Here is a 21,284-nt window from a genome sequence, read left to right on the forward strand (position 1 = left end):
TTCCCATTGTATAGTGACTCTTGTTCTAATACAGTCAATTCACTTTGTTGTAGAACATATTTCTCTGAGGCAAAGAGCATATTGCATGAGATACTTTGAGCAATTAACGCATACCATGGATATGTACTTAATTGACTGTACATATTAAAGCAAATATTAATTAGGCAAAATAGTGGGTTTTCAGTAAGAGATACAAGGCTGTAGAGTTAGATGCGGGAGGTAGCTATTTTTTAGAATGGATATACAAAGAGATCTTTCAGAGAAAACATCAGATTTCCCCTTGCAGTGAGTAGCCTACTGGCAATTACGGAGGATGGACTGGGATCCTCTTGAGGTGAACTGGAACTGACAAACATGTTCTAGTCTTCCTGAAACAATTGTTTTCTTCCATTCAGTGGGAAAGTGAAAGTCATTCAGTCGTGTCCAACTCTTGGAGACTCCATGGACTATGCAGTCTATCGAATTCTCCAGGCCAGAATACTGGAGTGGGTAGCCTTTCCCTTCTCCAGAGGATCACCCCAACCCACGGATTGAACCCAGGTCTCTCGCATTGCAGGCAGATTCTTTACCAGCTGAGCCACAAGGGAAGTTCAGTGGGAAAAGGACAAAGCTAAAAATGAGAGCACAAGGCAAAGGGAGAAATCTCTATTTCTACAAAATAACCTAAATTTAGCAAAGCATCTCAAAAAGTCATAAATTTTTAAGTTGTTGCCTTTAAGCAAAAAAAGTAATAGCCTTTACTAACTGAAATAAAAAGTAACATATTTGTCATTTTTTTCTGACCATTTTTATATAACCAGCAGAGTATAGGTATATACTTATAATGCTGGAAACTAATTAACGTATCACTTTAGGGAAGGAATAAAATAGTTATCCCGGTTCACATCTCTTATCTTGATTCATAGCTCAGATATTTCTATTCCTGGAGCATTACTGCAGCTTTGGTGCTAAGAAAATTGCTGGTGGGTGAAGAATGATTCTGCACTCTCTCATCCTTCACAGTTTTCACACAATTACCATTAGTCTAACTTTGCTTTCGCGCCACCTACTGTTCAAAGGTCCTCACTACTACAGCTCAACTTCATTAGAAGCAAAATACAGGAAATAACAGGTCAGCTGGGCTTTCCAGGTGGCTCAGTAGCAAAGAATCCGCCTGCCAGAGGAGCAGATAAAGAAAAACGGATTCAGTCCCTGGGTGGGGAAGATCCCCTGGAGAAGGGAGTGGCCAACCCCTCTAGTATTCTTCCCTGGAAAGACCCATGGACAGAGGAACCTGGCAGGCTACAGTTCATGGGAGCGCAAAAGTCAGACACAATTTGGCAACTAAGCAACAACAACAGGCAAGCTGCCTTAAAAACAGTGTGCTTGGGGACAGGCAATGAAATGAATAGTTCATCATGGAAACACAAACAGATTTCTTCAATATATATTTCTTATTTATCATTATTGTCTCATTTATTTATTGCATTTAATTCACATTTTATATATTCTATTTACATGAGCCTATAAATTATACTTGATATACTCCATGTATTGAAATTACGCACGTGTGCTCAGTGGCTCAGGTATGTTCACCTCTTTCCGACCTCATAGACTGTAGCCCCCCGGCTCCTCTGTCCATGGAATTACCCAAGCAAGTATATTGGAGTGGGTTGCTGTTTCCTTCTCCAGGGGACCTTCTGTACCCAGGGTTCAAATCCAAGTCTCTTATGTCTCCTTCACTGGCAGATGGATTCTTTACCATTGAACTACCTGTGAAGCCCCATTGAAGTTATACTCATTTTATATCATTTCTCTAACGCTACTAGAAGGATCCTTAACTTTGAAGGCAACACAATCCAACAACCTAGTCACGGATTGGATTGGATTAGAGTGGACTAGGTATGAATGGAATAAAAAAGTGGAAATGCTTCATTGCAATAATAGATGTCACTGCATACCCTGCAGGGTGTGGTGTTGTTATTGCCCATGACTGTGCTTTCAAGGGGCTGGTGCTTTACTGCATATCTAGAGAAACACAGAGGGGCTTTGGACTGTATAAAACTGAGTAACTTACCAGAAAAGAAAAAAAACAACAACACTAGTATCTTTTATTTTGCTTTACCATTAAGGTTATTTTATGTCTATCTTTTCAAAAAATATTTTGGAACGTATTTTTAGGAATAAGTGAACTTGAACACAGTTTTCAAGATGTCCCAGAAACATGATTTTTATTTTCTTTACTAGCCTTTAAGATGGTTTCTATATTGTCTATTAGAAATGTAATAGAACAAAATTCATTTCTGTAATTATGAAAAGAATAAAATTGGTTAAAGACAGGTCCTATGAGAACACCCCCATCATTTTAGCATCTGTAAAATGGTTGACAGTATATCCTACCAGCCCCAACTGGCTCTGATGTTAAAATGGAAAACCTCAGCCCTTGCCCTGTGTAATTCTGAGGTGGATGAAGTCCCATGGTCTTCGAAGATGCTCCCTTCTGCTCAGACTTCATCCTCTGACCTCTGTTCTCCCTTAGCTTATTGTCAGTTTCCCACTTTGGGCTCTGTTTACCTGCCTTGCTTTAATTGGAGTGGCTTCTTTTATTCTTCATTCTCAGTTCATTCTTACACTCCTTCACATCTTAGCCTAATCATCACTTCCTCAGAGAAGCCCTTCACCTCCTGAATTAGTCTTTTTTTGCTATTAGATGGCACCCAATACTTTTCCTTATTATCATTCACACACTTTGCAGTTAGATACTTGTGTTATTGACTTTACTTTTCTGGGCTCCAAAATCACTGCAGATTGTGATTGCAGCCATGAAATTAAGATGCTTACTCCTTGGAAAGAAAGTTATGACCAACCTAGACAGCATATTAAAAAGCAGAGACATCACTTTGTCAACAAAGGTCTGTTTCGTCAAGGCTATGGTTTTTCCAGTGGTCATGTATGGCTGTGAGAGTTGGACTATAAAGAAAGCTGAGCGCCAAAGAATTGATGTTTTTGAACTGTGGTGTTGGAGAAGACTCTTGAGAGTACCTTGGACTGCAAGAAGATCCAACCAGTCCATCCTAAAGGAGATCAGTCCTGGGGTGTTCATTGGAAGAACTGATGTTGAAGCTGGAATTCCAATACTTTGGCCACCTCATGTGAAGAGCTGACTCATTTGAAAAGACCCTGATGTTGGGAAAGATTGAGGGCAGGAGGAGAAGGGAATGACAGAGGATGAGATGGTTGGATGTCATCACCAACTCAATGGACATGGGTTTGGGTAAACTCTGGGAGTTGGTGATGGACTGGGAGGCCTGGTGTGCTGCGGTTCATGGGGTCGCAAAGAGCCGGACACGACTGAGCGACTGAACTGACTGACTTGTTTTATTGGGGCTTTCCAGGTGGCACTAGCAGGAAAGAACCCACCTGCCAATGCAGGAGACATAAGAGACACGGGTTTGATCCCTGGGTAGGGAAGATTCCCTGGAGGAGGGCATGGCAACCCACACTAGTATTCTTGCCTGGAGAATCCTGTGGACAGAGAAGCCTGGCGGGCTTCGATCCTTTGGGTTGTGAAGAGCCGGACACAACTGAAGGGACTTAGCCTGCATCACCTGTGTTCTCTATATTCTGTCTCCTGCCCCCACCAGATTATAAATTATGAGCAGGCTAGAATATTCCTTAGGGCCGTAGCCATTGTGTTTTCTGTAATTTCCATTATAGAATAGAGGCGGGGGAAATAGTTGAGGAAATCAAACTGAGAGTCCAAAATTGAGAACTGAGATGCCCATTGTTTCAGTCCATGTGGAACTGTGAAGTCAACTCTGCTTCTATGTCACCCTTGGGGCACGAGAATAGTCACGGAGGCAGGAAGTCCCAGTGCCTGGATCCCAGCTTCTGAAAGACCTTTCAGCGACTCATCACTTCCCGAAGCAGAGTCAGGGAGTGGAGTGTTTGTTCCCACAGCTTACAGAATCCCTGGTCTTGCTTACCACCGCTCTTCCCACTTCCTGGGAATCAATTGACCTTTCACCCTCCCCCTGACCACCACCTCTCCTTCCCATGCTCCTTTTTCCCCACCAGCCCCCAAGAAACAAAGCAAAAGGAAACCAAAAAAATCCCCAAAACAAACAACTGCCTCTTCCTATCTCTACTGTCAGCCATCTTCATGGATTAACAGGGGATACAGAGAACAAAATAGAAATTAACATTTCAGCAGATTATCCTGTTACTCTGGTATTCAGCAGAAAATAAAAATAAATTTTGCACATTACACAAAGGACACATTGAGTTTTCAGTGCTTATTTTTATAGCACCTCCCTTTGCTCTCTAAAAGACTCCAAGGATTCCTAGCTATCTTAGATTATTAGACAAGCAATCATGCTGAGAACCATCTTTAAGATGAGCTTTTCTTAAAAATTTAGAACATGCCATACTAAACTTCATGTGTCTATAACCAGTTACCACTGTATTCTAGAGAATAAGAAACGAATTTAGGATCCAGAGATAATTAATTTTGTATTAATTAATATACACCTAGGGCTTTCCCAGTGGCTCAGGGGTAAAGAATCTGCCTGCAGTACAGGAGGTGTGGAGACAGAGCTTCAATCTCTGGGTCAGGAAGATCTCCTGGAGTAGGAAATGGCAACCTATGCTAGTATTCTTGCCTGGAAAATTCCATGGACAGAGGAGCCTGGTGGGACAGGGATCTCAAAGAGTTGGAGACAACTGATCACATACATATGGAGATTGGGCATTTGGGGGATGCTGCATTACGTTTTATTTAAAATTTGGTACATATATTCTCATTGTTTTATGAAAGTAACCTCTTGTTTAACATCAGATACACACAAAAGATGAGTGTTTACACTTTTTAATATTTTCAAACTCCACTGAGGATTCCAAGTCCCTCTAGGTCCCTCTCTTCCCCACCTGTGGTAGCAGATAACAGGCGTTACCTAAGTATGTGCCTCTTGAAACCTGGATTGACTAATTTAATGGCCAATAGAATACAGAAGTCTGACTCTTAGATGTATATTTGATGAAACATTAATCAAATAGTATAAAGTTCACTCCATAAAAAACTTCATACTTCTATCCCCACAGCAACACGGATGTACACACAGTGGCGTCACTTCTTAAACTGTATCTCCGAGAACTCCCAGAACCAGTTATTCCTTATGCCAAGTATGAAGACTTCTTGTCTTGTGCCAAACTGCTCAGCAAAGAAGAGGAAGCTGTAAGTCGATGCAGTGATTTTTTAAAATGCTGTTATTTGGGGGGTTTGTCAGTGTTTCTTATCTCTAACCTGTAAATTTTCCTTTGCCGTGTTTGGATTGTTTTCCACTATGCTAAGTATTGACATTACACACAGTTAGATTATTATACTTGTTAGATTTTTACACTTGGGCTTCCCTAGTGGCTCAGCTGGTAAAGAATCTGCCTGCAATGCAGGAGACCTGGGTTCGATCTCTGGGTTGGGAAGATACCCTGCAGAAGGCAAAGGCTACCCACTCTGGTATTCTGGCCTGGACAATTCCATGGACTGTATAGTCCATAGAGTTGCAAAGAGTTGGATGCAACTAAGTAACCTTCACTTTCACTAATACAGGTCCCATTTATAATCCTCTCTCTCATCAAAAAGGAAAGTAGAGCTGAAGAAATGAAATCAGCACTCCTTGCCACACTGCCCCCTAAATGCTAAAAATTGAAAGGACTCTCACTATATTAAGGCTACTAAGTTTAAGTCTCGTGGTTTGCTAAGTGAAGTCACTCAGTCGTGTCCGACTCTTTCGACCCCATGGACTGTAGCCTACTAGGCTCCTCCTTTGGGATTCTCCAGGCAAGAGTACTGGAGTGGGTTGCCATTTCTTTCTCCAGGGGATCTTCCCAACCCAGGGATCGACCCCGGGTCTCCTGCATTCCAGGCAGACACTTTAACCTCTGAGCCACCAAGGATCCCCAAATGACCTAACTATAAATAAGTCTATTTTTCCTTTTCAGTCAGTTGTGAACAAATGTTAAAAATGTTAAATCTGTTTCTCCACAAATAGTACTCACAGAGATATTTGAAATGCTTTCACATCTTTTGAAAATATTTCTGAAATGCTCTCTGTGATAGTGGCAAGTTTTTAAGACAAGATCCATCACTGGTAATAGGTGAAACTAACAAGAACAAAACAAAAGAAAAAACTGCATGCCCATTTCCCGTGTACTTTCATTCCAAGGTCAACACTTAGATAACACACATTCTCTTCTTTATACTCAGGGTGTTAAAGAATTAGCGAAGCAAGTGAAGAGTTTGCCAGTGGTCAATTACAACCTTCTCAAGTATATTTGCAGGTAAGAATTGTCCTCAAGACAAAATGGAATTTTAAAAAGACTGTATTTATACTGATAATAGTTCATTTTCACAATGAATAAAAATCAGTTGGGTTTTCCTGGTGGCTCACTGGTAAAGAATCCACCTGCCAACGCAGGAGATACAGGAGATGCAGGTTCGATCCCTGGGTCGGGAAGATACCCCTGGAGGAGGAAATGGCAACCCACTCCAGTATTCTTTCCCGGATAGGCCCATGACCAGAAGAGCCTAACAGGCTGCGGTTCATGGAGTCACAAAGAGTTGGACGTGACTTAGTGACTAAAATAACAAAACAACAAAAATCACTTAACTGCTCTGAGCTCCAATGTCGGCCTCTGTAAAATTAAGAGGTTTGACAAGGTGATCTCAAAGGTTTCTCTGAGCACTAAAATTGCTTGATTTTCTAATCTGTTGTTTCTCAAGTCTCTCTGACCTCTACATATTAAAGATATGTTGCTTTGAACTTCCATCAAAGTTGTTTGTACGTGTACCATGTACTGTTGTTTAACAGAAGGAGCCTGCATGAGAATCATTTGTCTAGGAGTCCAGATTCTACCTCTGACTACTTACGTACTTTTATGCAATTTTCTTCTCCTCTTTGAGACTAAGCATCCTAATAGATAAAAGGGTAATGAAAGCACACATTTCACATGATTGTTTTAAACATGAAGCATATTACACTACTGATACTAGGTATAGATAAGTAATGAGAACCTACTGTGTAGCACAGAGAACTGTACTCAGTCCTCTGTGGTGACCTAAATGGGCAGGAAATCCAAAATAGAGGGGATATATGTATATGTATAGCTGATTCACTTTCCTATACAGCAAAGACTATTACAATATTGTAAAGCAACTTACTCCAATAAATTTTTAAAATTTGTATATGCATATATATTTATACACATGATGAATGTTAATATATGTTATTTTTTCCCATTTCTCTCAAGATTCACTGAAGAAAACATTGTAACTCAATTTTGCTAGAACACTAATTGTGCCTCGAAATACTCTCTGTCAATAACCATGTTTAAGGCCAGAGATGGCATGTCCCATGTCTGTGCTGCTACTTAAGAAATCAAATATATATGATTGAAACACATTGAATTTATTTTTAAAATGTTATTGGAGTATAGTTGAAATACATGAAGCATACTAAATTTAAATAAAGAGATTAATGATTAATAAGGCTTCCCAGGTGACACAGTGGTAAAAAATGTGCCAGACAACAGGAAGCGCAAGATCAGGAACGTCTCCTGGAGAAGGTGATGGCACCCCACTCCAGTATTCTTGCCTAGAAAATTCCATGGACAGAGAAACCTGACAGGCTACAGTCCATGGGGTCGCAAAGAGTTGGACACGACTGAGTGAACACACCACACTACTAATTTCATCTATTTCAAATAATAAATGGTAGTTTGACTTTTTGCCCTTCAATTTTGCTGTAATTTAGGATGTATAAGAGTAGTGAACATGTGGAAATAGGCACCTTTTTAGAAACTCATGAGATAGTAGTCAACAGCCCAGACTCTAGGGTAAGATCACCTGGGTTCAGGTCTCAGTTCTGCCTCTTATTAACTCTGTGTCCTTGGAGAAGTTTCTTAACCTCTCTGGTGCCTCATGTGTCTCATCAGTAAAATGGAAATAATAATAGTATTTAGCTCACACAGAGATGCTATGAGAATTTAATGTTAGCACAATGACTGGCACAGAATGAAATATATTATTTTAAATAACACACAAAGTAAGTTTTCTAAAAATATTTTTCTTGCTTCTTTTTTGTCTCATTGGTACAATCAATAAGCCACGAATTAATAGAAGCACTTGTAGTAATGAAGATGGGATGGGAAATGAACAAAAGCTGAAAGATTGCAGAAACAATCTCTGCTACTAAAATCATTCTGGGAAAGGGCTATTTCATGGCTCTTATTCTTTAGCACCTAACAAGTTAAAACAATTTGTGTTTGCAATTTCTCATATCAATAGAACCGAGGTTTTAATTTAAATCATGTTTGATGTCACTTTTTAATAGACTATAAATTTGAGGCTCACAAATTGACCCACAAGGGGGATTGATTCCTCTTCTCAGAAATAAGAGATTGTACCAGACAAGCTTATTTTTATAGTTCTCCAATTAAATATGTATATAAATTGGATATTTACTTAGAGATAAGAAAGAAATTCATATTCTTGAATCTCAAGTCCACATTAGCATTATCCAAACACACTCGTTCCTATGACTGACAGGGGAAACCAAGCCAGGCCAGAGCAGATATTTTATATGATCCCTTATGATTCTGATACTTAAAAATTTGCAATATACGTTCTTCACATCTGGCAGAGAATGTTTGAATTGCTAAGTGACTGTGTGTCCATTATTGCCTCTGAACAGACTCCAGTTCATAAATTTCCCGATAACCCATTTTTTTTCCACTGACAAATTTGACCCCATTGTGTTTTGTTCATACTCTTTTACTCAACAGGTTCTTGGATGAAGTGCAGTCCTATTCAGGAATTAACAAAATGAGTGTGCAGAACTTGGCCACTGTCTTTGGCCCTAACATCCTGCGTCCCAAAGTGGAAGATCCCTTGACCATTATGGAGGGTAAGTGAATTACTATCATATATCGTCATCAGAAGAACAGTCAGTTGTCTCTTGATTGTCTTGAACCTATTCTCCTGTGAGGAAACAAAGGAAATAAGTGAATCCATGGTGATTTCATTTATGGACTCAGGTTCTTCAAATGTAAAATCTTATGTTTGAGAGCCAGGCATTTTTTGAGGAGTTTACTAAACATAAGTTACTAAACATTTCCTCCATATTTTCATGATAAAAATTAACAGAACTTTCATAAATCATCTGTAAAATATCACACAAGAACTGGAAAAGTCTACTTCACTTTCTGAGTTTGATGCAATTTTCTGAAACCTCAAATAGTTAATATATTTTTATTAGTTCTGGTTTTATTGGACTGACTTCAAGAGGCAGAAAAGATGGGCCTCTAAGATAATGCTGCTTATTTACTTTGGGTTGAAACATGAAGAATTTCTTGTTTTCTATATTACAAGATACCTCAAATTATTTATCATAATGAAAAGTTACTTCTATTTATTTTCAGCAGGTTTCCCTGCTAGAGTACCATTCCTTCTTGTGGGCATTAGTAGTAGCACTGATGTGCAGGTCTTGGTGAGCTTTGAGAGTAAGATTAGAGGATGGGAAACTCAAGTAAGCAGCAAAAAAGAGAAAACTAGACACATATTATTTCGAGATCTGAAGAGGATATCCCTTAAGTCTTTACCTAAGAATTGATTTATGCTTGCAGGAGGGGACTCCATGCTACTTTATGGGGAAGAGTGCCAGAAATCAGTTATCTGAGGCTTTCCTGGGCCTCACACCAAGCCTGAAGTAACTATATTTCCCACAACCAGAGTAGAAAATCCTGACATCGAGGCATTGCATAGAGTCCTCAAGAGGGTCTTACCTTGGTGATAATGTTAAAAGTTATGGACCAAGCTCTACAAAGCTTTTAGAAGAAATCCTAATGATTCAATAGAGGATTGAGGAAGAAAAGAAGGAGGAATAATTGGAGCACAAAAGATTTTCAAGGCTATGAAACTATTCCATGTGATACTGTAATAGTGGATATATGACACTGTGCATGTGTCAAAACCCAGATCACACAGAGAGTGATTTTAATATAAACTACATGTACATGCGTGCTAAGTTGCTTCAGTTGTGTCTGACTCTTTGCAACCCTATGGACTGCAGCCTGCCAGGCTCCTCTGTCCATGGGATTCTCCAGGAAAGAATATTGGAGTGGGTTGCCGTGCCTTCCTCCAGGGGAGCTTCCTGACCCAGGGATCGAACCTGCATCTTATACAGCTCCTGCATTGTAGGCAGGTTCTTTACTGCTAAGCCACCAGGGAAGCCTGATATAAACTATAGACCTTAGTTAATAATCATAATATATCAATATTGGTTCATCAATGGAAACTAAAACTGGGCTTCCCTCAGATGGCAAAGGATTTGCCTGCAATGCAAGAGACCTGGGTTCAACCCCTGGGTCAGGAAGACCCCTGGAGAAGGGAATGGTGACCCACTCCAGTGTTTTTGCCTGGAGAATTCCATGGTGGGCTACAATCCATGGAGTCACAAAGAGTCAGGCATGACTGAGTGACGAAGGCACACTCAGCAATAAAAAGGATGAACTACTGATACATGAATAACAATATGGGAAGATGACAAAAGCATTATGCTAAGTGATGAAAGACCTGACTCTATAATTGTGTTTATATGAAATTCTAGAAAAGAAGAAAAATATAGTGACAGAAAGCAGATCAGTGGTTGCCATGGGTAGGCGATTGGCTGCAAAAGAACACGAGGGGATTATCTATAAAATGGTTAGATAGTGTTTCCAGGACTGTCATTTGTCAAAATTTATCATATACCTCACAGATATCTTGTACATGTACTGAAGGATACATGTGCAAAGTAATTCACTGCAAAAAATACAAATTGAAACTACATTTTATAGAATGCTCTGTGTGTGTGCGTGTGTGTGTGTGTGTATTTGTTTAGTCATTCAGTTGTGTCCAACTCTTTGTGACCGCATGGACTGTAGACGGCCAGGCTTCTCTATCCATGGGACTCTCCAGGCAAGAATGCTAGAGTTGGTTGCCATGCCCTTCTCCAGGGGATCTTCCTGACCCAGGGGTTGAACCCAGGTCGCCCGCATATATACTAAAGTACCTAGGTACCTTCGAAGGAAAACTGAATTCTTATCCATTTCTTATGAAGACACAAGTGCTTGTAGTATGGTATTTAAATTCAACCTATATAAAATTATATGAGCCTGGGGGAATTGTTGAAACATGTAGTCCAGTGGGACTCCCAAATCTGCATGGATCCTTCAGATTGGCCTGGTGATCACAACCACTCTGGACTCATATAATTTTATACATCACCTCTCTAAACCTCAATTTTCTCATTTGAAAAACACAAAGTCTTATCTCTGAGCCTTGCATACAGGCCAAGTCACTCATGTTTGACTCTTTGCAAGCCTATAGACTGTAGCCCACCAGGCTCCTCTGTCCATGGGATTCTCCAGGCAAGAATACTGGAGTGGGTTGCCATGCCCTCCTCCAGGGGATCTTCCTGACCCAGGGATCAAACCCATGTCTCTTACGTCTCCTGCAGTGGGAGCAGGTTCTTTACCAATAGTGCCACCCGAAGCCATCGCAAAGCCTTATGAGAATATTAATTTAGAAGATATTTAAGTGAAACATTTCCACCTAACACAGTTTCTCAAACTCTAACACACACAGAAACCACCTAGGGATATTGTTGACATGCAAATTATGATTCAGAAGCTCTGTGTGCAGCCCACTAGGCAATACCAAAACTACTATTCTGTTATCACTGTTGTCTTATCACCTGGGGGCTGGTTGTTGCTGCTGCTGCTGCTGCTGCTAAGTCTCTTCAGTCGTGTCCCACTCTGTGCGACCCCATAGACAGCAGCCCACCAGGCTCCCCTGCCCCTGGGATTCTCCAGGCAAGAACACTGGAGTGGGTTGCCATTTCCTTCTCCAATGCATGAAAGTAGAAAGTGAAAGTGAAGTCGTTCCGTCATGTCCGATCTTAGCGACCCCATGGACTGCAGCCCACCAGGCTCCTTGGTCCATGGGATTTTCCAGCCAAGAGTACTGGAGTAGGGTGCCATTGCCTCCTCCAGGCGGCTGGTTAGAAACATAAAATCTCATGCCCTACTCAATATCTACATTTTAACAGAATCTCCAGATAATTTGTATGAACACTTATGTTTGAGCAGCACTAGCCAGCTTCAGACCTGACACATTGCTGATTCCTGATCTAAATATGTTAGAAGTTTTGAATCATGACAGAAATGTGCAGGATATAGATGGATATAACACATTTCTTCCTATTCAGAATTTGAGTTAGGCCAGTAAGTCTCCCATTCTTTACCAAGGGGCCCCGTGTGCTTGTTGGGCCAGACTTTTGACACTCAGCCAGGCAGTTTACAACTATGCTTTAGCATTCTGGTCCTGCTTGTGCAGAGCTCCAAGATCAGCTGGAGATGAGACCTTGGGGACTTCTCAGTTCTTTCCCGAGTGTGCACACAGCCCTAGGTATACACAGAACCCTATGCATACATGTACCTAATCTGAATCTTCAAGTATATAGCAGAGCTTTCAGCACCTCCTATGGAAATCTCTTCAGATTTTCCTTCTAAGCTTTTTGTTTAGCCTGTTTTGTCTTCAACAGTTATCCACTTGCTTCAGGCAAACATGCTTTTAAATGCCCCTGAGAAATGTCGCTCATTCTAATCAACTCCTTAGTCAGATAAAATGAAGACAAGCCTCTGGAGTGGGGTCTTCCAGGGAACCACCAAACAAGTCAAATTACAATTCTTTGGGAAGGGGGCTTTGAAGGAGTTCCAAACCAGCTTTTTCCATTCCAGTGGCTGCTTCACTTCTGGTTCCCACTAAGATTGAGGGTTGTTGGTTTTCAAGGCTACTGCAAAAAGGAGGATGGGAATAGGGTGAGTTAAAACACTACAGAGCTTGCTGTTCTTTACCAAGAGTCAACAATTTTTTTAAAAAAATTAACACTCTCCAGATTACAGCAAGCCTTTCATTAATTTCCAAATTTCTAATATATTGACTGGGAACATTTTTGTCAGTTACTTTTATGGAAGAGAGGATTCTCGTACATCTTTATTACACCATTTTGGCTAATGTCACTTAAATGCCCTGAAACTTTTGAATGCTGAGCAAGAGTTTTATGGAGTTTCATTTTCTTGCTATATTATGAAGGCAGACCACATATCCACTAGAGATTGTAGAAGGTTACACTTCAAGGTGCCATTAAACTATCTTCATATTTTGAGGCAGTTAGATGAGAGATCACAGTGACTTCTTCAGAAAGATTTTTCATAATTAAATGTCAAACTTACAAGAAATGGTGTGTGCCAATTAAGAGCCTGTTCTTTGGAACTAGTTAATTCTGGTTTTAAGCTCTTCTTTTTCTCCTTCATAGCTTGGGACATTGGTCAAGTTACTTAACCTTTATTAGATAGTGATAATAACAGTATCTATTCATAAATTTTTAAAAAATCCGACTAAACTAACAAAAGTAAAGTGCTTAGTACAGTTCATGTTAAATGTCCAAGAAGTTTTTAGCTGCAATTGCTATTGTCTCCCTAACCTGGAGAAGGTGCCTGGAAAATCCGGGGACAGAGGAGACTGGTGGACTACATTCCATGGGGTCACAAAAGAGTGGACACTACTTAGTGACCAAACAACAACAATAATTGCTATTGTCATCATCAAAAACATAGTTTGGCACTGCTAATAATAATGCCGAATGTGCACCTAAATATGGCTCTTTAAAAGTCACTTTCAAAATAGGAGATAAATCAAAACTGTTTTGCTCATACTCCTTTGCTTTCTTCGCAATTCCAGGCACTGTGGTGGTCCAACAGCTGATGTCAGTGATGATTGGCAAACATGATCGCCTCTTCCCCAAAGATGCAGAGCTGCAAAGCAAGTCCCAGGATGGCGTGAGCAACAACAACAATGACCTTCAGAAGAAAGCCGTCATGGGGCAGCTACAGAACAAGGAGAACAATAATACCAAGGACAGTCCCGTAAGGCGGTGCTCTTGGGACAAGCCTGAGTCTCCCCAAAGAAGCAGCATGGATAATGGATCCCCCATAGCTCTGCCAGGCAGCAAAACCAACAGCCCCAGGAACAGCATCCACAAGCTGGATGTCTCTAGAAGCCCCCCTCTCATGGTCAAAAAGAATCCCGCCTTCAACAAGGGCAGTGGGATTGTCACCAATGGGTCCTTCAGCAGCAGTAATGCTGAAGCACTCGAGAAAGCCCAGACCACTCCCAATGGGAGCTTACAGACCAGAAGGACCTCTTCCCTGAAGGGGTCTGGTACCAAAATGGGCACCCACAGCATGCAGAATGGAACCGTGCGCATGGGCATCTTGAACTCTGATACCCTGGGGAACCCCGGGAATGGCCGCAGCATGAGCTGGCTGCCCAATGGCTACGTGACCCTGAGGGATAATAAGCAAAAAGAGCAAGCAGGAGAGTCGGGCCAGCACAACAGGCTCTCCACCTACGATAACGTCCACCAGCAGTTCTCGGCGATGAGCCTCGACGACAAGCAGAGCGTCGACAGCGCCACCTGGTCCACTTCCTCCTGTGAGATCTCCCTGCCCGAGAACTCCACCTCCTGCCGCTCCTCCACCACCACCTGCCCGGAGCAAGACTTTTACGGTGGGAACTTTGAGGACCCCGTTTTGGATGGGCCCCCGCAGGACGACCTCTCCCACCCCACAGACTATGAAAACAAAAGCGACCGGAGGAGTGTGGGTGGCCGCAGTAGTCGGGCCACCAGCAGCAGCGACAACAGTGAGACCTTCGTTAGCAACACCACCAGCAACCACAGTGCCCTGCACAGCTTAGTGTCCAGCCTGAAACAGGAAATGACCAAACAGAAGATAGAGTATGAGTCCAGGATAAAGAGGTGAGGAAAACCTGGAGCCCCTAGTGGCCAGAGAGGGTGCGATAGCCTCCTGTGAGACAGTCTCGCCCGGGTTAAATCCGCTAACTCCAGAGACCTGGGTTCAGGTCCTACCTTCGCCATTTGTAAGCAGTGGGACTCAGGGAAAGTTGACTTCATCTCTGTGAGTCTCAGCCTCCCAATGTGAAAATTTTAAAATTCTAGCAGTAATCTACCTGAGGTGATAATTGCTCAGATGTGACCAACTCTTCATTCATGGGGATTCTCCAGGCAAGAATACTGGAGTGGGTTGCCATTTACTTCTTCAGGGGATCTTCCCAACCCAGGGATCCAACCCGGGTCTCCTGCCTTGCAGGCAGATTCTTTACCAACCTCACAATCATGTTAAGAAATCATTACACATTGTCCCCAGGACAGAGCAGATGCTCAGTAATTCTACCTCTTGTTATTAGCATGGATTTCAGTTCAAAAGCTGGGGAGAGGAGTGGTAAGGGATGTCTGGAGAACAAGGAGTCTGTTATCACAGGAAGAGGATGAAATGAGAGTAAAGAAAAGTTGGAAAATTAACAGATCTCTGTTGTTCATTATTTCCATGTTTGAATGCTTGGGGTGAATGCTTGTCTGCTCTCTCCCAGGCTCAGACCAGGCCACAAGGATTCAGCAGTGAGTAAAGAAGACAAAAATTCAGCCCTTGTGGAACAGGCTTACAGTCCCCTGGAAGAGATAGATAAATAAGTAAACTGATCCTATGCTAAGTAGAAGATTAAAGCAGGGAAGGGGGGTGAGAAGTGTTGCTGAGGGTAATTCTAAGTGTAGGGAGGCAATGATGCAGATATCCAGTAGAAGCGGAAATGCCCTGAGGTGGGATGGACAAGGAGCTCAGAGAGGTACCATAGAACCTTCAAGATCATCTTAATCTTTGGCTTTTACTCTGAGATTGGAATCCAGGGAAGCTGGTGAGAAAAGTGATAGCATGAAGTATATTCATATAGACAGGAAACTTGTAACCTGAATGGGAAGCAAAAAATATGATTTATAAGGAAACCATTGTGCTGAAACCTAAGTGATACCAGTTGACATCTTCTCATAAAATATCCAAGAGAGGAGTTGGCTTAGCAACTTCAAGGAGGTAACCTGGGAAAGATAAGGGGCATTGGCCGAGCATACTGCCTTGACAATGCCCCTGACTATCAGATGCTCCTAGGTCTTGAGAGGCAGCTATACAGAAAATGGAGCCGCTGCCCCCACAAGTACTGCCTTGTGCTGGAAACCTGAATATCAACACACTCCACAGTTTCACCAGGGTTACAGGAATTACAAAACATTGTTTTTCTGTTCACCTTTCAGTGTAGTATAGGGGAAAGACCCTGCACTCTTAAGAGCAGGTCTGAGGCTCAGTTCAGCCCGAAGTAGCCCCTCTAGGGGCCTCAGCCCCAGACCCAGGCTGTGCCTTGTTAGACCCCTTCGTGTTCTAAGATCCTCATGGTACGTGAATGTCTTTGTCCTGTTCAACTGCTTCCATTACCCTAAACCACACATGGTTGTTTTCTTTATATATAAAGTTGACCTTCATGTATTGTAATGTTCCCCATCCATTTATCAATTATCAAGCCAAAAGATACATATTTTTAAGAGCTATGGAAAAATAAATAAAAATACTTACATGTTAGATTGAAAAATTACTTTATTGGAAACAGAAGCTTGGTTTGAATTTTTCTAAATAATGCCAAGTGACAGGAGACTTAAATAAGAAGAAAAAATAAAGTTATAACATTATAAGGCTACTCTTCTTTCTGAATGTAGTTTATGGAAGCAATGGCTACCAAATCTCTGAATTGCTGCGAATGCATGATGGTAAATTAGCACTTAGCAGTGGAAAGCAAGAGATGGCACTTGAAACTTGCATTAAGATAGAACATACGTTATTCTGAACAGCTGCAAATGTACACATTCATTTATGAGAACATTGGTGTTACATTTATGTTCTGAGTCTGTGGTGCATTTCAGAGACTTTGATAAAATAAAAAACATTTCAACAGAATGTCATCTCTTTGGCCTCTTTCATTGGCATTTTTACCGACTTGACAAGCAAAGGAAGAGGTCCATGATAAAACAGGATAGAGGATCTCCATATGACCAAGCCAGGAAGTATAAGAAGTAATTGTTCTAATTATTGATCATTACTCTTTAAGGTTATATATTTCTCTTTCAATTCCTTTTTAACTCTACAAGTATTGAGACTAGATAGATGATAGATATGTGTGTACATATATACATACATCCCTAGATAGATAGACAGCTAGATCATGGGGAAATAAATAGATATTACTTTATTTATCAATCATTGATACATATGATTTTTAGTTTTTAAACATATGAGTTTAATGCTCTTCCCTCCCTCAAATTAGTTTCTACCTTTATCATACTGTGGTCAGATCAATTCATTTATAGATATCAGTTGTTTGGTCTGGTAGGAAGTATTATCTTATTATTGGTTTGAGATTATATATATGACCAATAGATCAAATCTGTTAATCAAGCTGTTCAAATATTTTGCATTTCTCCTAAATTTTATTTGCTAGATCTATAATTTCTAACAAAGGTTTCTTAAAATTTCCTAATTCTTGTGGATTTATCTATTTATAATTTTGTTCTATTTTGTATTGAGTAACTTGGGGCTATAGTTCAGAATTGTTTATATCCCCCTAATGAATTGATCCTTTTATCATAAAATAATAGTAATAGTACTTTTTGCCCAAAATATTTTTCTGATGTTAATATTCCTATATAATTTCTATTTTGATTAATAACTCCTTGCTATATATTTTCCATTGTTTCAAGTTTTTTTCAGTCCTGGAGTACATTTATCCATCTCCTCTTTTGTTTATTTCATCTTCCTCATTTTCTGAATTTTCTATCTATAACCCTTACTAAAGTAGGTTGGACCTTCTTAGTCCATTCTCCCTCTCCATCTTTGTTAATTTCTCTTTCTTATATTAAATTTTCATCTTTTTTCATTCCATGAGGCATTTGGGTAGTTTTTCTCAAAGCTATTTTCTCATTTATTTATTTCCTCTTCTGATTCAGTTCTGTCACTTCACTCAGCCCATGAGTAGAGTTTTTGTAGTCTCTTTGCCATAAAGACTACTGATGTTCCAAACTCTTGGTTGAGTCACTTTCAGCCTTCTGTCTCTCTTATACTGGAGATCTCCTCTTCCCCATGTGAAAAGTAAAAACCTAGTCGCAGCTTCTAGGGCTTCTTTCTGAGACAAATACCCCTCATGTGCTTTCACTTGCTGTTCTAAACTTGTTTCTTCCTTGGTTCTGATACCTGAAGATGCTCTTTTTATTTTTTTAACTTTGTATTTTAAAAATATTTTTCTAACATATTTTTCCAACATTAGTCTGTGGGAGGGGTTTCTTCTATTTTCAGCTCAGCCATTAGATTCCAGGAAGTTTCATACAGGTGCCTGATATGTACAAATGCATTAGTATATTTTTAAAGGATAGTCTTCCTTGATATTAAAGGTTGAGTTTCTTCCAACTTTTTCTATTTCTAAAACAAATAACTTTACAAAGCATATAAAGAGAATATACTGGAAAATAGTTCTGGGTGAGAACCAGCACACTACCAGGTTTTTATGTAAAACACATGATCATGTGATCAAAATGGGCTTCTAAACTAATTAAAGAATGTGATCTTTTTTACAAAAAGATCTTAGTTGCTTACAAAGGGAGAGCAGATTCATCTTTAAATGTTCTTATGATTATCTGGATGAAATAACATATGGGACTCATTATTTCAGAGCAGAAAAATAATTGAGATTTTAATTTGAAAATTATTAGAATAATCAGATTTTTGAGTGCGTAGTGTGCATTAGCCTCTCACATTTCAATAGCATGGCAAATTCAAGCCTACCCTTGCAACTTCCATTCATAACAGGAGAAATTACGATGCCAGCTATTACTAAGACATATCATCTAATAAAGAAGTGCTTAATGTTCCTCCTTGAACAACAGAAATAATAAGTTGTGTTTTGGAACTTTGTGATTATGGAGAAAACTTTATTTTTTAGGAAATTATCTAAAATAATATAGCCATCTAAAAACAGCTATCAATGTATAAAATACAGCTATTAATATATAGAATACAGCAAGTGCGCTACATGCTGCTGCTGCTGCATAGTCACTTCAGTTCAGTTTCAGTTCAGTTGCTCAGTCGTGTCCAACTCTTTGCGACACCATGAACCACAGCACGCCAGGCCTCCCTGTCCATCATCAACTCCCGGAGTCTACCCAAACCCATGTCCATTGAATCGGTGATGCCATCCAGCCATCTCATCCTCTGTCGTCCCCTTCTCCTCCTGCCCCCAATCCTTCCCAGCTTTAGGGTCTTTTCCAATGAGTCAACTCTTCGCATGAGGTGGACAAAGTACTGGAGCTTCAGCTTCAGCATCATTCCTTCCAAAGAAATCCCAGGGCTGATCTCCTTCAGAATGGATTGGTTGGATCTCCTTGCAGTCCAAGGGACTCTCAAGAGTCTTCTCCAACACCACAGTTCAAAAGCATCAGTTCTTCAATGCTCAGCCTTCTTCACAGTCCAACTCTCACATCCATATATGACTACTGGAAAAACCATAGCCTTGACTAGAATGACCTTTGTTGGCAAAGTAATGTGTCTGCTTTTTAATATGCTAACTAGGTTGGTCATAACTTTCCTTCCAAGGAGGAAGCATCTTTTAATTTCATGGGTGCAATCACCATCTTCAGTGATTTTGGAGCTCCCAAAATAAAGTCTGACACTGTTTCCCCATCTATTTCCCATGAAGTGATGGGACCAGATGCCATGATCTTTGTTTTCTGAATGTTGAGCTTTAAGCCAACTTTTTCTCTCTCCTCTTTCACTTTCATCAAGAGGTTTTTTAGTTCCTCTTCACTTTCTGCCATAAGGGTGGTGTCATCTGCATATCTGAGGTTATTGATATTTCTCCCGGCAATCTTGATTCCAGCTTATGTTTCCTCCAGTCCAGCGTTTCTCATGATGTACTCTGCATAGAAGTTAAATAAACAGGGTGACAATATACAGCCTTGACATACTCCTTTTCCTATTTGGAACCAGTCTGTTGTTCCATGTCCAGTTCTAACTGTTGCTTCCTGACCTGCATACAGGTTTGTCAAGAGACAGGTCAGGTGGTCTGGTATTCCCATCTCTTTCCGAATTTTCCACAGTTTATTGTGATCCACATAGTCAAAGGCTTTGGCCTAGTCAATAAAGCAGAAATAGATGTTTTTCTGGAACTCTCTTGCTTTTTCGATGATCCAGCGGATGTTGGCAATTTGATCTCTGGTTCCTCTGCCTTTATTAAAACCAGCTTGAACATCTGGAAGTTCACGGTTCACATATTGCTGAAGCCTGGCTTGGAGAATTTTGAGTATGACTTTACTAGCATGTGAGATGAGTACAATTGTGTGGTAGTTTGAGCATTCTTTGGCATTGCCTTTCTTTGGGATTGGAATGAAAACTGACCTTTTCCAGTCCTATGGCCACTGCTGAGTTTTCCAAATTTGCTGTCATATTGAGTGCAGCACTTTCACAGCATCATCTTTCAGGATTTGAAATAGGTCAATTGGAATGCCATCACCTCCACTAGCTTTGTTCGTAGTGATGCTGAGGCCCACTTGACTTCACATTCCAAGATGTCTGGCTCTAGATGAGTGATCACACCATCATGATTATCCAGGTCATGAAGATCTTTTTTATATAGTTCTTCTGTGTATTCTTGCTATCTCTTCTTAATATCTTGTGCTTCTGTTAGATCCCTACCATTTCTGTCCTTTATCGAGCCCATCTTTGCATGAAATATTCCCTTGGTATCTCTAATTTTCTTGAGATCTCTAGCCTTTCCCATTCTGTTCTTTTCCTCTATTTCTTTGCATTGATCGCTGAAGAAGGCTTTCTTATCTCTGCTTGCTATTCTCTGGAACTCTGCACTTCAGTCATTTCCAAGTCTTGTGCAACCCTATGGACTGTAGCCCACCAGTCTCCTCTGTCCATGGAATTCTCCAGGCAAGAATACTGCAGTGGGTTACCATGCCCTCCTTCAGGGGATCTTCCTGCATTGCAGGCAGATTCTTTATCTCTGAGCCACCAGGGAAGCCCCAGTCCCGTATATAGGAACCTTGCAGTTGTAAACTTTCAAAGATGCAGATGTGCATTCCATTAATGTCAGGTGTGAGTAAAATTGCAGCTTGCCCTCTATCCTTCAGCTCTACCATCTTCTACCTCCTCTCTCTCCTCCAGTCAATAATTCTTGCCTGTTTACTTGATACCAGACCCTGCATGCCAGCTGTTATACTGTATTATTGTACTTTTCAAGGTACTATACTGTAGGA

At 40.6% G+C, this 21,284-nt stretch overlaps 1 protein-coding gene across 5 annotated transcripts in view; it reads left to right on the forward strand.

Moving 5' to 3' along the window:
- The window catches only part of ARHGAP24 (Rho GTPase activating protein 24), a 566,219-nt gene that overhangs the window by 542,997 nt on the left and 1,938 nt on the right, over positions 1 to 21,284 (forward strand). For all 5 annotated transcript variants that reach the window (XM_040237263.1, XM_040237267.1, XM_040237265.1 and 2 more), the window contains 4 exons: positions 5,080 to 5,212; positions 6,242 to 6,315; positions 8,818 to 8,939; positions 13,817 to 14,894. In XM_040237263.1, coding sequence (XP_040093197.1) covers positions 5,080 to 5,212; positions 6,242 to 6,315; positions 8,818 to 8,939; positions 13,817 to 14,894 — 1,407 coding nt within the window. The remainder of the gene's footprint in view (positions 1 to 5,079; positions 5,213 to 6,241; positions 6,316 to 8,817; positions 8,940 to 13,816; positions 14,895 to 21,284) is intronic.

The sequence above is a fragment of the Oryx dammah genome, unplaced genomic scaffold, assembly GCF_014754425.2.
Source record: "Oryx dammah isolate SB20612 unplaced genomic scaffold, SCBI_Odam_1.1 HiC_scaffold_3, whole genome shotgun sequence".
Lineage (NCBI taxonomy): Eukaryota > Metazoa > Chordata > Mammalia > Artiodactyla > Bovidae > Oryx > Oryx dammah.